Source organism: Alosa sapidissima, chromosome 9 (assembly GCF_018492685.1).
Source record: "Alosa sapidissima isolate fAloSap1 chromosome 9, fAloSap1.pri, whole genome shotgun sequence".
NCBI classification, from domain to species: Eukaryota; Metazoa; Chordata; class Actinopteri; order Clupeiformes; family Clupeidae; genus Alosa; species Alosa sapidissima.
The window spans coordinates 17,558,594-17,572,913 of record NC_055965.1 but is presented as its reverse complement, the minus strand read 5'-3'; the positions used below and the strand labels follow the sequence as shown (position 1 = coordinate 17,572,913).

General features: G+C 40.9%; 1 protein-coding gene across 2 annotated transcripts; it reads left to right on the top strand.

Moving 5' to 3' along the window:
• Positions 1-28: 28 nt before the first annotated feature.
• LOC121718572 (polyunsaturated fatty acid lipoxygenase ALOX15B-like) lies at positions 29-13,268 on the top strand. Of its 2 annotated transcripts, none has more exons than XM_042103612.1 (15): positions 29-312; positions 929-1,083; positions 1,433-1,634; positions 2,038-2,119; positions 2,581-2,703; positions 3,998-4,101; positions 4,200-4,369; positions 4,789-4,932; positions 6,850-7,056; positions 7,336-7,422; positions 7,756-7,925; positions 8,122-8,243; positions 8,579-8,679; positions 12,165-12,335; positions 12,687-13,268. In XM_042103612.1, the coding sequence occupies exons 1-15, from the start codon at positions 213-215 to the stop codon at positions 12,864-12,866; spliced, it is 2,118 nt and encodes a 705-aa protein (XP_041959546.1). In that variant the 5' UTR covers positions 29-212; the 3' UTR covers positions 12,867-13,268. The 2 variants fall into 2 exon arrangements, with proteins under 2 accessions (XP_041959546.1, XP_041959547.1); XM_042103613.1 differs by having other exon boundaries at positions 215-312; positions 924-1,083; positions 12,687-13,267.
• Positions 13,269-14,320: the final 1,052 nt, after the last annotated feature.

The following is a 14,320-nucleotide window of genomic DNA, read 5'->3' as shown; positions in this document are numbered from 1 at the left end:
TATACTGAGATTCTGATGTATAATGTAAACTGTAAATAAGTACTTTGCATGACAGGTTTCTTTCAAAGTAAAGAAAATAAACACACACACAAGAATAGGAGGAGACTCCACACACTCTCACTGCTGTAAGTCAAGAGGGCAGTTTATTGCACAACTTCCTATGTGGTTTACACAAAGCCAAATTTCCCAATGAACACACCATATTAAGCTGCATGTCCAGAGCTCTTCTCAGAGGGCATCTCTTCCTCTTGGTCTGCGTGTACTCCACAACAGCACACATTCTTTTTGAACGAGAGAAAGATATTTCCAAAGGTGAGTCTCTTCCTCTGTCTGTAACTCTGGTGAGTCTGTTTGTCCGTTTGTCCGTCTGTATGTCTCTCTGCCTGCCTGAAACAGAGGTAAGAAATCTAATCGCTTACCAAAATGCACACTAACATGAAGATAGGAAAGGGAACACAAGTTCACTGTAAAATGGGACATTTTAAGCAGCACATACAGTGTAAGTACAACATTTACTCTCTCACCGGCATTCACACACATCATTTTGGGGCACTGTGCATGGCACAATAACATCAGGATATCAGCAGGGAAAAATACTCCCATCCAATTTCAAATGTACACACGTCTGTGAGTGTGAGAGAAGATTTGTTTTGGAAACCACAGATTACTCTTTCTGCTGCTTAATTTAGTATCAAATGTTGGCATGCATCTTGCAACAGCAACTTTGTGTGAGAATGAGGAAAGAGACTCTCTCTCTCTCTCTATGTATCTCTAACTAACTCTCTCTCTCTCTCTCTCTCTCTCTCTCTCACACACACACACACACACACACACATGCATACACACATACTCTCTCTCTGTCATTTAGTGTCTTCATCATGTTAGTTGTCTTCTTTAAGTAATCTGTGTCCACTCCTATGCAGAATAGCCATGGCGAGCTACACAGTGACGGTGCGCACAGGAACCCGCCCCTTTTCTGGCACCACGAGCTACGTTTACGTCCAGCTGCGTGGTGCTGATGCTGAGAGCCAGGAGGAGAATCTACACAAGCGCTTTTTGTCGTTTGGCTTTACCAAAGGATCGGTAAGTGCATTTAAAGCAACAGAAATTAAAAACTCTGGGGCATTTTAAAGATGCCCCGCAGAGTGTAGCATTATAGCTGTCTGGATGCTCTTGCTGCAGCAACTCTAACAAGCACAGATTTTTTATTTGTAAATGCATTTTCAATGAAATGAGTGCATCTTAGTTAAAAAATAATATTTGAAACTTTGCATTTCAAGTAATATCAACCAAACGGAAGTAATTTTGACTAGATTAATTCTGCTTAATCAAAAAAGACATGATTTTCTATGTTTATCTGTCTTTTATCTGTTTTTTTGTAAACAAACTCTTCATATATTTACTTTAATATTCCATTTCCATGTTTATACAGGAGCGAACAATTACGTTGGAGAGTGAAGCGTCCCTAGGCGAACTCATCTATTTAAAGCTCCGCACCCAGGCATTTTTGGGCCTTGACAACCAATGGTTTTGTGATAAGATCACTGTGAAGACGCCTAAGGGGGATGCCATTTTGTTTCCTTGTTACCGCTGGCTTGGCAGCGATGAGACTGTTGTGTTAAGACCTGCCAAAGGTAGGCACTCCTGTTTCAGGGCATGGCCTCAATTCACAAATGTTCTGTGTAAACACATTTTATATACTTTATTTGATTCCACTTTACAAGTCAAGTTACATTAGGAATCAAATCTTCTGAATAATCCAGTAGATTAAAGCAGTTCTATCTATCTATCATGAGTTTACAGATTCAAGGGTACACACACACACACACAGACACACATTTTGTGTGTTTGTAAGAAAACAGATTTCTGTATTAAAACAAAAAGAAGGGGAAAAAAGCACAATAGTGAGCAGTTACTCTTTCTGGCTCTAGTCTATGTCATTCACACAAATGTAACACCTTCATTCAGTCAAAACATGGACAAAGCAGTCAGTCAGTTAATATTGACCTTCATAATGGGATTACATTTCTATTTCAGCTTTGCTTGTGTTCCAGGACATCAACCCAGTTGCCCAAAAGACAAGGACGAGTCAGCTAGAAGGACGACAGAAGTTAATTATGTGGGCAACACACCAAAACTAACTGTGTGTGACATTGTGTCTGTGTGGTGTTAAGTTAAAGGAACCGTATGTAAGATGTAATTAATCATAAAATGGCCCTGATATGTCACTAGACATTAAGAAATCATGTTCATTTCAAATACTTATATCACTCACAACAGTAGTCCGGCCAGGATATTGTCATTTAAAAAGTGAAGTTGCAGCACTCAACTGATGTTGATGTTGTGTTTTGTCATGTCATATTGTGTTTTGGCCTGATGCGCCACCCTCCACCTATCTACTAATCACAAAGTCAGTAGTGTTTCGGCATCCGGGTTGGCAACCTCGAGTCAGGGGGGGTGGGGAGGGGATACACCGCTCTAGAGTAATTTGAAAGTGATTGCAGTACCAGTTTTGGCCACAATCTTACATGGTTCCTTTTGTTGCCCCCGTTGCATTTCTCCTGTATATTCCTTTTACAGGTGGAGTGTGTATGCTGAGAACCTGCCCCGGATTATCAATTACGAATCTGCCATGCTTCTGCCAGAGAAACTCCAATTCTCTTTCTCGAAGGAGACAGAGTTCTCCTATACGGCAAGAACGCAGTGAGTGTTGTGTTTTGTTAACCCATCCTTTTCTTACATTCTGATTGTGGATGGGTGTGCTGCCTCCTTCTACATTAGTAATAATATATATTTTATATATACATATTTTATATATATATATATATTACTACAAAGACACTCACAATTATAACTAGATGTACCGCAGAGCGGTACAAAATATGACCGCCGCCCATTCCAGCACATTTTTTCCACAAAAATAAATCACGCTGAAAGGCCTATATGATTCTAACTGTCTCACTAAATTGCATTATCCACACTCAATTCTCACTGGTATCTGCTAGACAAAAAGTACCAAAACATGATTAGTTCATAGATTTCACATGTAAAAATTTATTTTATACAACCCCACCTCCATCTTGCCTGTTCATAATTCTGAGAAATTCTTGAATTGTGTGCATGTGTGCATGTACATGTTTATGTTATGTGTGTGTGTGTGTGTGTGTGCATGCTTGTGTGTGTGCCTGCGTATGTGCCTGTGCATGCATGCGTACATATGTCTACTGTGTGAGTATTTGTCATACGTATGATAACTGTGAATGTATGTGTGTGCGTGAGTATCTGTTTGTGCACATGTGTGCACATGAAATGGGTTAACATGACCCTTGGAGGCAAACATACGGAAAAAAAATGGTCATCCTAGGCCCTACAGTTCTCAAGATATTCACAGAGAACTGTGTCTGCCCTACCCTCCTTTCGGGGGGTCCAGTCCAGCGGGGGGGGCTACAGATCAAAACGAAAAACGACAATTCCATGCTATCCATGTGGGGTTACATGCCCACCAAGTTTTGTGTACCCCGGTCTTTCAGTGTCCTGGGAATCCTTGTTGGTGTACGTCACTAAATGTACACATAAATTATTTTATTGTAAGGCCCCCCATGATCGAAAGTACACAAAACTTTGCATGCATTCGGAGGGTGTCATAATGATCCTACACTTTTCATTTCGTGCAGTTTTGACCATGTCAGCCAGAGATATTGTGATGAAAACACCTCATTTTTTGGTTTTTAATTTTTAACTAGGTGGCGCTATACATGAAATAAGTGGTAATGGGATGGGTTGACATGCCCCCTTAAGACCAACATACATAAAAATGGTGGACCTCCTATGCCCTACGGTTCTCGATATATTCACAGAAAACTGTCTCCGGCCACCTACAGGCCAGTTGGTGTATAGTAACACAAATTAATAATTAAAAAAATCTGCCTAAACCTATTCGCTTCGCTGCGCGGCGGTCATAATTATAGATCATTATTGTGTGTGTGTGTGTGTGTAGGTTAATTTATCTGAAGCTCAATGGATTAGCTGACAACAGAGAATCCTGGGAAAGCATCGACCAGCTGCGCATGAACCTTTGTGACATCACAAACAAAACCATTGGTAATCATCGTACTTGGACGTGCTATTCAGAATTGCATAATGAGAACATAGCACTGGCTGTATCTGTTGCAAATGTTATTACATGGAATGCTTTGCAGAATACGTTGAGGACCACTGGGACGAGGACGAGTTCTTTGGCTACCAGTTCCTGAATGGCCTAAACCCCATGCTGATCCAACGCTGCTCAAAGCTACCCGAGAACTTCCTCGTCACAGAGGAGATGGTCAAAGGCCTTCTAGGAGAAACCACCTTGAAGGCAGAGATAGCGGTAGGCAACGCATTGGTCAACAGTCTAGCTTGGGGGAAAAATAAGTAGATTTGAGCACAGTATAGCAAGCATTAAGCAAATTAACTGAAAATATCTAATTACATTTAATTTGCTGAAAGGCTTTTTGATAGGAAATATTTCTCTTTTTTTAAGCATAAAAGCATAAGCATAAAAAGCATGAATCCAATAATCCAATGATTAATCCAAGTTGCTGGAAAGGTAGCATGGCCAACAAAGGCCCCTTTGACTGGACTGATTGAAGTGTAGCTTCAATCATGAATGTTTGTAGAAAAAAGAGACCAACACAAATATGTTGTTTTTTCATCTTTGTGAAACTAGTTCATGTTATGTCTGATGCTAAACTCTTTTCTATATTTACTGTCTATGTATTGTTTCTCCACTACACCTAAACCGCTCAGAAAGGGAACATCTTCCTGTGTGACTACAAGATGTTGGATGGGCTTGTGGGAAATGTAGTTGCTGGCAGGCAGCAGTACCTCACCGCTCCCCTGGTCCTGCTCTACTGCAACCCTCAGGGTCTGATGCTGCCCATAGCCATACAGGTAAACACATTACACTTTTGAAATGTAGCAAAATAAAAAGAAAATGTATTATTATGACCGCCGCGCAGCGCAGCGGCGGTCATATAGGTTTAGTCAGATTTTATTTTTTTCTTTTCTTTTTTTTTCTTTTTCGCATGTCCAAATTTCCGTCAAGGATTCCCGGGACACTGAAAGACTGGGTTACACAAAACTTGGTGGGCATGTAACCCCACATGGATAGCATGGAACCATCGTTTTTCGTTTTGATCTGTAGCCCCCCCGCTGGACTGGACCCCCCGAAATGAGGGTAGGGCAGACACAGATTTCTGTGAATATCTCGAGAACCGTAGGGTTTAGGAGGACCTTTTTTTTTTCGTATGTTGATCTCAAGGGGCCATGTCAACCCATTCCATAACCACTCATTTCATGTATAGCGCCACCTAGTTACACACTAGAACACAAAAAAGTAAAAATGAGGTGTTGTAATCGCAGGTATCTGTGACCTAACATAGTCAAAACTGCACGAAATTGGAAGTGTAGGATCATTATGACACCCTCTATATGCACGCCAAGTTTTGTGGAATTCTGTTCATGGGGGGCCACACAATAAATTAATTTATGTTACTATACACCAACTGGCCTGTAGGTGGTCGGAGACAGTTTTCTGTGAATATCTTGAGAACCGTAGGGCCTAGGAGGTCCACCTTTTTTTATGTATGTTGGTCTTAAGGGGGCATGTCAACCCATCCCATTACCACTTATTTCATGTATAGCGCCACCTAGTTAAAAATTAAAAAGCAAACAAATAGGTGTTTTCCAAGTTTTGTGTACTTCATTTCGTTCATGGGGGGCCTTACAATAAAATAATTTATGTGTACATTTAGTGACCGTACAACAACAAGGATTCCCGGGACACTGAAAGACCGGGGTACACGAAACTTGGTGGGCATGTAACCCCACATGAATAGCATGGAACCATCGTTTTTCGTTTTGATCTGTAGCCCCCCCCCCCCCCCCGCTGTACTGGACCCCCCGAAAGGAGGGTAGGGCAGACACAGTTTTCTGTGAATATCTTGAGAACCGTAGGGCCTAGGATGACCAATTTTTTCCGTATGTTTGCCTCCAGGGGTCATGTTAACCCATTCCATGTGCACACATGTGCATAAACAGATACACACGCACACACATACATTCACAGTAATCATACGTATGACACATACTCACACAGTAGACATATGTACGCATGCATGCACATGCACAAACACACATACGCAGGCAAACACACAAGCACGCACACACACACACACACACACACACACACACACACACACACACACACACACATAAACATAAACATGTACATGCACATATGCACACAATTCAAGAATTTCTCAGAATTATGAACAGGCAGGATGGGGGTGGGGTTGTATAAAATGAATTTTACATGTGAAATCTATGAACTAATCATGTTTTGGTACTTGTTGTCTAGCAGATACCAGTGAGAATTGAGTGTGGAAAATGCAATTTAGTGAGACAGTTAGAATCATATAGGCCTTTCAGCCTGATTTATTTTTGTGGAAAAATGAGCTGGACTGGGCGGCGGTCATATTTTGTACCGCTCTGTGGTACATCTAGTTTCAAAATGTTGTGATGTTTTTCTAGTGACCAAAATGGAGGAATGCATACATGCACTAGAAATAGAAGTGGACACTGATTTAAATTGATATTCATTTTAATTCATGTTACAGTCAAAGCCTAGCTGTCTTGGTTTGGTATCCACTGAGCTCAATTGTTTAGGAGAAATTGACCTCAAGTATGTTTAGGAGAAATAGGCAAGACCAAAAAAACATCTAATCTTTTAGAGTTTAAAACAGTTTGTTTGCACTGTGTATAAACGTCACACTGTTCTAGTTTCATGGATTTGTAATTTCTCCACAGTTAGGTCAAATGGCTGGACCCCATCAAACCCCCATCTTCCTGCCCACCGACCCCAAGCATGACTGGCTGCTGGCTAAGATCTTTGTGCGGGCAGCAGAGTTCAGCATGCAAGAGCTCGACTCTCACCTGCTGAGAACTCACTTTCTGTCTGAGGTGTTTGCCATGGCAACATTGCGGAACCTCCCATCCCCGCACCCTCTTTTCAAGGTATTGAATCTGCGGGTGTAATCTCATATGCATTAGCTGGAGTGAGGCCTATTACCAAACAATTCAGTGTTCCAGGAAGAACAAAAAATATCCTAGAATGATTAGAAAAATAGAGCATCACATGGGCTGATCATTTAAATTTGGAAATGTTGTTAGTACTCTCTGAATCTATCTATCTAATTAGTTCCAAGTATATTATTATTTTAATTTGCCTTTAGGAACTGTCCGTATACCACATGCTGAACATTCTCTTTACTGTTTTTACTGTTTACTTTGTAGCTCCTTATTCCCCACACCCGCTACACACTCCACATCAACATCCTGGCAAGAAGTCGCTTGATTTCCGACGATGGATCCATTACCTTGGTACTCATACAGCTTTACATAATGAAACCGTAAAAAATAGATGTTGATATGATCCTTGCTGTCGGTTGGAAACCTTGTATGTCCAAATTCATTCATTTTCAGGAAAAAAAACTTGTTTTGTGAAAATATTTCAACAATGCATCGAAAAAACAAAACAAAAAACACAAGTAAGGAGTTACTAGGTTTCCATCCGACAGCAGCAATAGAGATATACTATACAAGTATATTTGTATACAAGGATCATTTTAGTTTCATCTAATATTTGATCATGATGTTAGGTAAACTGCGTTATTTTATACTTTATCCTTATGAATTCTTTATGTATAATCCTAGAATGCCGGCATTGGCGGAAAGTCATTGTCTGAGTTGCTGAAGCGTGGAACCTCCTCCCTGACCTACAGCTCCCTCTGTCTGCCTGAGAACATCTCTGAGAGAGGCCTGGAGGACGTCCCCAACTACTACTACAGAGATGATGGCATACAACTGTGGAACATCATCAACAAGTAAGCTTACCATTGGAAAGTCAGAGTAGGGTTGCAGATTGTACCCCCCCCCCCCCCCCTCTTTATTTGTGTGTGTGTATGTGTGCGTGTTTAAAAAAAATATATTATATTATATCATTGTTCACTTTAACAATGACCTCATGTATACAGACAACTATATTTAATAGTTGACACTGAATCATGTGGTCATCTGCAGGTATGTAACAGGAGTCTTGCAACATTACTACACATCTGATGAGCATGTGCAGAAGGACACAGAACTGCAGAGCTGGATCAGAGAGATTTTCACCAATGGATTCCTGGAAAGGAGCAACACAGGTGTGTGCAGTAATACTGTCTTTTAGGAATAAAAAAATGGAATTCCAAATAAAAAAAGACCTAACTCTAAAATATATTTTAAGACACTTTAATAAATGTCACCCAACACTTTCATGGGAAAAACCTAGGAATTTCATGGTATTTCATGAGGAATTTAGAATGTCAGAACACACACGGATCAATGGCCACTAATTCCTGTCATGACTCCATGGAGTTCAGTTCATTTTGTCGTCATCTGATGTTTCACAGATGTAAATGCACTTTTATGCTGATGGAGTTGTTTTGTGTTTTGTGCAGATTTTTTATTTACATGTCAATGTCTTATTCCTCCACAGGCGCACCTGAGTCTTTTCAGACAGTGGGCGATCTCATCAAGTTTGTTACCATGGTGATCTTCACTGCATCCGCTCAACATGCTGCTGTCAACAATGGACAGGTAAATTAAATTCAAATCATCCCCAAGGGGCAATTAAATGGCACAAAGAGCAGCATATTCCACCACATACAGTACATCATCAATAAAATGATCGCCCCTTTTAAAGTGAACTGAGATTTAGTAGACACTTTTATCCAAAAGCGCCATGGGCTCTCACCAGTGTGTTCAGAATCAAACCCAGGCCGATCCTTTTCAGTTTAACACTAGTTGCCTAGTTAGTAACACTAGATGCCTAGTTAATCTATTGCATTCAGAAAGCCCCCATTGACTGAGATAGAGCAGGCCATTGCCTTGTTGTCTTTTATTGTCAGGGCCAGTAGGCCAGAATAGCAGATTGGACCCAAACGCAGATTCAGTGGAGCCGAAGTGGAACTAAACTAGATTTTACCGTGTCTTCTTTCACACATAAACTTTACAGAAAACTTAACGAGAATACAAACTCTTAGACTGACAATAGCATAATAGACAAGAACATGGCACAAACCTGACAAGAGATGAAACTAGATATGAAAATATGACCGCCGCCTAGTCCAGCACATTTTTTCCACAAAAATAAGTCACGCTGCAAGGCATATATGATTCTAACTGTCTCACTGAATTGCATTATGCACACTCAATTCTCACTGGTATCTGCTAGACAACAAGTACCAAAACATGATTAGTTTATAGATTTCACATGTAAAATAAATGTTATACAACCCCACCCCCATCTTGCCTGTTCATAATTCTGAGAAATTCTTGAATTGTGTGTGTGTGTGTGTGTGTGTGTGTGTGTGTGCATGTGCGTGCATGTGCTTGTGTGTGTGCTTGTGTATGTGCCTGTGTGTGTGCATGTGCATGCATGCGTACATATGTCTACTGTGTGAGGATGTGTCATACGTATGATTACTGTGAATGTATGTGTGTGCGTGTGTATCTGTTTGTGCACATGGGTGCATATGGAATGGGTTAACATGACCCCTGGAGGCAAACATATGCAAAAAATGGGTCATCCTAGGCCCTACGGTTCTCAAGATATTCACAGAAAACTCTGTTGGTGTACGGTCACTAAATGTACACATAAATTAATTTATTGTATGGCCCCCCATGAACGAAAGTCCACGAAACTTGGCATGCCTTCGGAGGGTGTCATAATGATCCTACACTTTCAATATCGTGCAGTTTTGACCATGTCAGCCAGAGATATTTGTGATTAAAACACCTAATTTTTGGCTTTTTAATTTTTAACTAGATGGCGCTATACATGAAATAAGTGGGATGGGTTGACATGGCCCCTTAAGACCAACATACAAAAAAAGTGGTCCTCCTAGGCCCTACGGTTCTCGAGATATTCACAGAAAACTGTGTACGGCCACCTACAGGCCAGTTGGTGTACACTAACATAAATTAATTTATTGTGTGGCCCCCCATGAACGGAATTCCACGAAATTTGGCGTGCATTCAGAGGGTGTCATAATGATCCTACACTTCCAATTTCGTGCAGTTTTGACCATGTTAGGTCACAGATACCTGCAATTACAACACCTCATTTTTACTTTTTGGTTTTTAACTAGGTGGTGCTATACATGAAATGAGTGGTTATGGAATGGGTTGACATGGCCCTTTAAGATCAACATTAAAAAAAAAAGTCTGTCCTCCTAAACCCTACAGTTCTCGAGATATTTACAGAAAACTGTGTCTGCCCTACCCTCCTTTCGGGGGGTCCAGTCCAGCGGGGGGGCTACAGATCAAAACGAAAAACGATGGGTCCATGCTATCCATATGGGGCTACATGCCCACCAAGTTTTGTGTACCCGGGAATCAGTGTCCTGGGAATCCTTGACAGACAAATCCGACTAAACCTATATGACCGCCGCTTCGCTGCGTGGCGGTCATAATAATCCATCAAAGCGCACAAGACAGTGTTCAAATACACAATATTTAACAAGACTAACAAGGCACAGGTGGAAAGCAATAAAGGCAATAATTAGGGAACATAGCTTAGGTGAGGGCATTTCGGGCCCCCTTTGGGAACTTTCGGGCCTATGGGCCCAGATGTATTAAGGGCCCCCCACTTATTGTCGTATATGTGGGCGGGGGGGGGGGGCGGCGGGGGGTTTGGGGGTCCTCCCCCAGAAAATTTTTAATTTGTTTGATGTGATTTCCTGTATTCTGGTGCATTTTGGGGATGGCCAATACTAAATTCAATCAGATTCATAGCCTACATCTAGAGATGCACCGATAGATCGGCTGGTGACCGGAATCGGCCGATTTTCACGTGATCAGCCATGACCGACGACCGGCCGGTCAGTCTGAGACATGCCGATTTTATCCCGGTCAAATGCACTTGTGCGCCACAATTGTAACAACACCCAGCTGAGTTTGCAAGGTTTGAAGAAGCTAGCAACCAGGCCAACACTCAGGGCTACAAGGAAAGCGCTAATAGGCTACTGAGTTTTTCTATGCAGCAAACGCTGTGCTTTGCCATTGGCCTACTGCGTGGAATTTACTAAGCTGTCACTTCATTAGGCTACATAAACATCGCTCATCACCGCCCGTCACTGCCGCTAATTGCGTGCCCACAGCTGAACCACAAGCGCTGCTGAACGGAGATAACCGATTGCGACATTAAACATAATCAAAGTTTAGCGATCATAGGTTACATAGTAAGATGTCAAGAAGCAGCAACATATAGTAGCCCTAGTAGTTCTACTCCACTTAAAAAAAAAAAATACTCGGAACTATTTACTGCACGTAGACTAGGGCTATGCCTTAAAATACCCTAGTAGATTGAGAAGTGGATGTCGTGAAAGTGAACAAATGATAGCCTATTAGAAAGGCAAACAAACGTTAAAGTTGCTTTTGACATAGTAGCCTACAATAAAAAGGCTACTTTATTTTATGAAATCTTGCCAGATATGTGTAAAAGGTTTAGACAAGCAATAAGCCACTCAAGTCTGTAGGTTGCACTGATTTTAGAACAGCTAAGGGGGATTTTAGGCACTCTGCTATAAGCTGTTCTAAAGTCAGTGTAACCTACGGCCTCTAGGGGCTAATTGCTGAAATGGAAAACCTCCCTTTATGCTTCCTTACCACTCTCCAAACCAAGCAATATTATTTTATGAATCAACATTATGCAAAGATGCTCAACACCTGAACCCATAACACATAAGCTCAGAGGCCCCAACTGCCAAAGGAAAACCTCCCTACCACAAACACAGGCCATACACACTGTCCATGTTATAACTTACGATAGTGGTGCACTGGACTTCCTTGTTTTAAATATCTGACCCAAATGTGACATGTACTGTATGCCTCATTTGGACTTTGGCGGACAGGTCATTTAACAACAACTACATTCAATTTTCCTTTTTTTAACTTGTGTCCTAACGCTCTTGCATCCAATTGGCCCATGCAGTTTGACTTTGTCTTAACGCTCTTGCATCCAATTGGCCCATGCAGTTTGACTTTGTCTTAACGCTCTTGCATCCAATTGCCCCATGCAGTTTGACTTTGGTGGCTGGATGCCCAACTACCCCACTGCCCTCAGAAAGCCCCCTCCCAAGGAGAAAGGCCAGACCACAATGGACACCATTCTGGAGACTTTACCTGATATAGGTACGACAGTGAATGCCATGGCTGTCCTGAGACTGCTGAGCAAAGCATTTTCAGATCAGGTGAGTTTTTGTTCATAATCAAACTGCATGTTTTCACTGAAACTGCAAATTCAATTTAACAAAAGTGAAAAAAATCCATCTTTTTAAAATTCTGAATATCTTTCTTGTGTATGTTCCATTATATTATACTGGATGTTGGTTTCCGTCTTAGACACAAAAACAAACTATGTTGATTATGTTCAAAGAAAATCTTTAATCATGTCAGACATTTTGCAAACTGTTGCCTTAGCATAGTGTTTCTGCTGGGACTGATATAATATGAACTATTGTTACTTGTATTGTCATACATGTTGTTATCAACTTGTTTATTAATAACTGCAATGGTTTTACACCACGCTCTTAACATTCCAGTACCTATTGGGAAGTTTCCCAGAAGAACTGTTTGATGAAGAGGTCCCTTGCAAGCTCATTGAAGATTTTCAGAAGGATCTGAGAGAGTTGTCTGATCTTATTGAGGAGAGGAACAAGAAGCTGGAGTTTCCCTACATCTATCTGAGCCCCCAAAATGTGGAGAATAGTGTGGCCATTTAAAAAGATGTATTTTCTATTACTGTAATAGCCTTATCAATACATAGTAAGTGAATACCAAATCATAAGTAAATATAACTGAAGACCAAAGTAAATATAACTGAAAATGAGATCATGAATAAAGCCGTTCAATGCCTTTCAAAATGAGATCAGCTTGTATGAATATGTCTTGTAAAAGGGCTTGGAACCAGAGGGGCGTAAGTGACATTTCACCAACTAGGAGGGCCAAAATTACTTTAAAAAATATGTTGTCCATTTGCTCATAAATATGTTTCATTTGATGCATGTATCCCAAAAATGTCACCTACGCCCAGGGCTCCGAACCGGTTCAAGGAACGAAAACGAAAACCGAAAACGAACGGAATTTTACGGAATTTTACGAGGAGCGGAAACGGAAACGAAAACAAAATGGTCTTCAACTGTTCCGGAACAGAAACGTTATTCTGAAATCCACAAAACCGGTTAATAACGGGTTTTTTTTTCGTTCTCTATATAACAGCTTAATAATTTGATTTCTGCAGTTTGAAATTTAAAAAAAAACGAATAAATGGACCTTTGGTCCAAATGGGTATATTTTGTCTTGCTGTTGTAGTGTAACCTATCCGTCTGCCACTTCGGATCTTAGGCCAGCTCGTAGCGTAGGCCAGTGTTTCTCAAAGTGTGGTCCGCAAGCTATCCCAAGTGGTCCGCGAGCTGTTGTAAAAAATAATATAGATGCGTTGTTTGCAATATTGAACCAACTTGTATGTAAATCCAAAGTTCTGCAATACTGCCTATGTAAGCTATGCCAATTTAAATCATATGAATCCTCTGACACAATAAGCAAGGTGCAAAGACAATAAGCAAGGTGGGTTCAGTGAGTAGGCCTATTGTGTCTATTAGCTATGTGGTCCGTGAGGTTTTTTCTAATGGTTAAGTGGTCCTTGGTCTGTAAAAGTTTGAGAAACACTGGCGTAGGCTACTGAAACTGATTTGGAAATTGTTTGTAGCCTATGCGTAATAGCCTATTTTGCCTGTCCACGCCTTGTCGTTTTAAAGTCGGGATTTGAAATGTTTGCGCAATTATAGCCTATTCTATGTAGCCTAGAAGAGTTAAACAGGAAATTTGAGAGAGGCCTTGTCAGCAACAGACGTTTATAAACAGGGTTGGAATTATAGCGCAAGCCTTAAGATCTCCATATGGATAAAACTCCAAAAGGCTACAACCAGGTAAGGAGTTTAGCACGTATCCAGAAATATTTTTGATAAGAAATTATTTATAGGCATAGGTTAGGCCTACAGTAAGTCTGTAGGCTATGGGATGGATAGCCCATCTGAATGTTTTTGGATGCCGCCTGTGATTTATTATTTTTGGCCATAGCTACGGTATAGGCTAAATCAAGGGGAAATAATTAGTAGCCTACGTCTATTCTAAGGTAAAGTCCACAAAAATAGACTTGATAGGCCCGCCAAACACT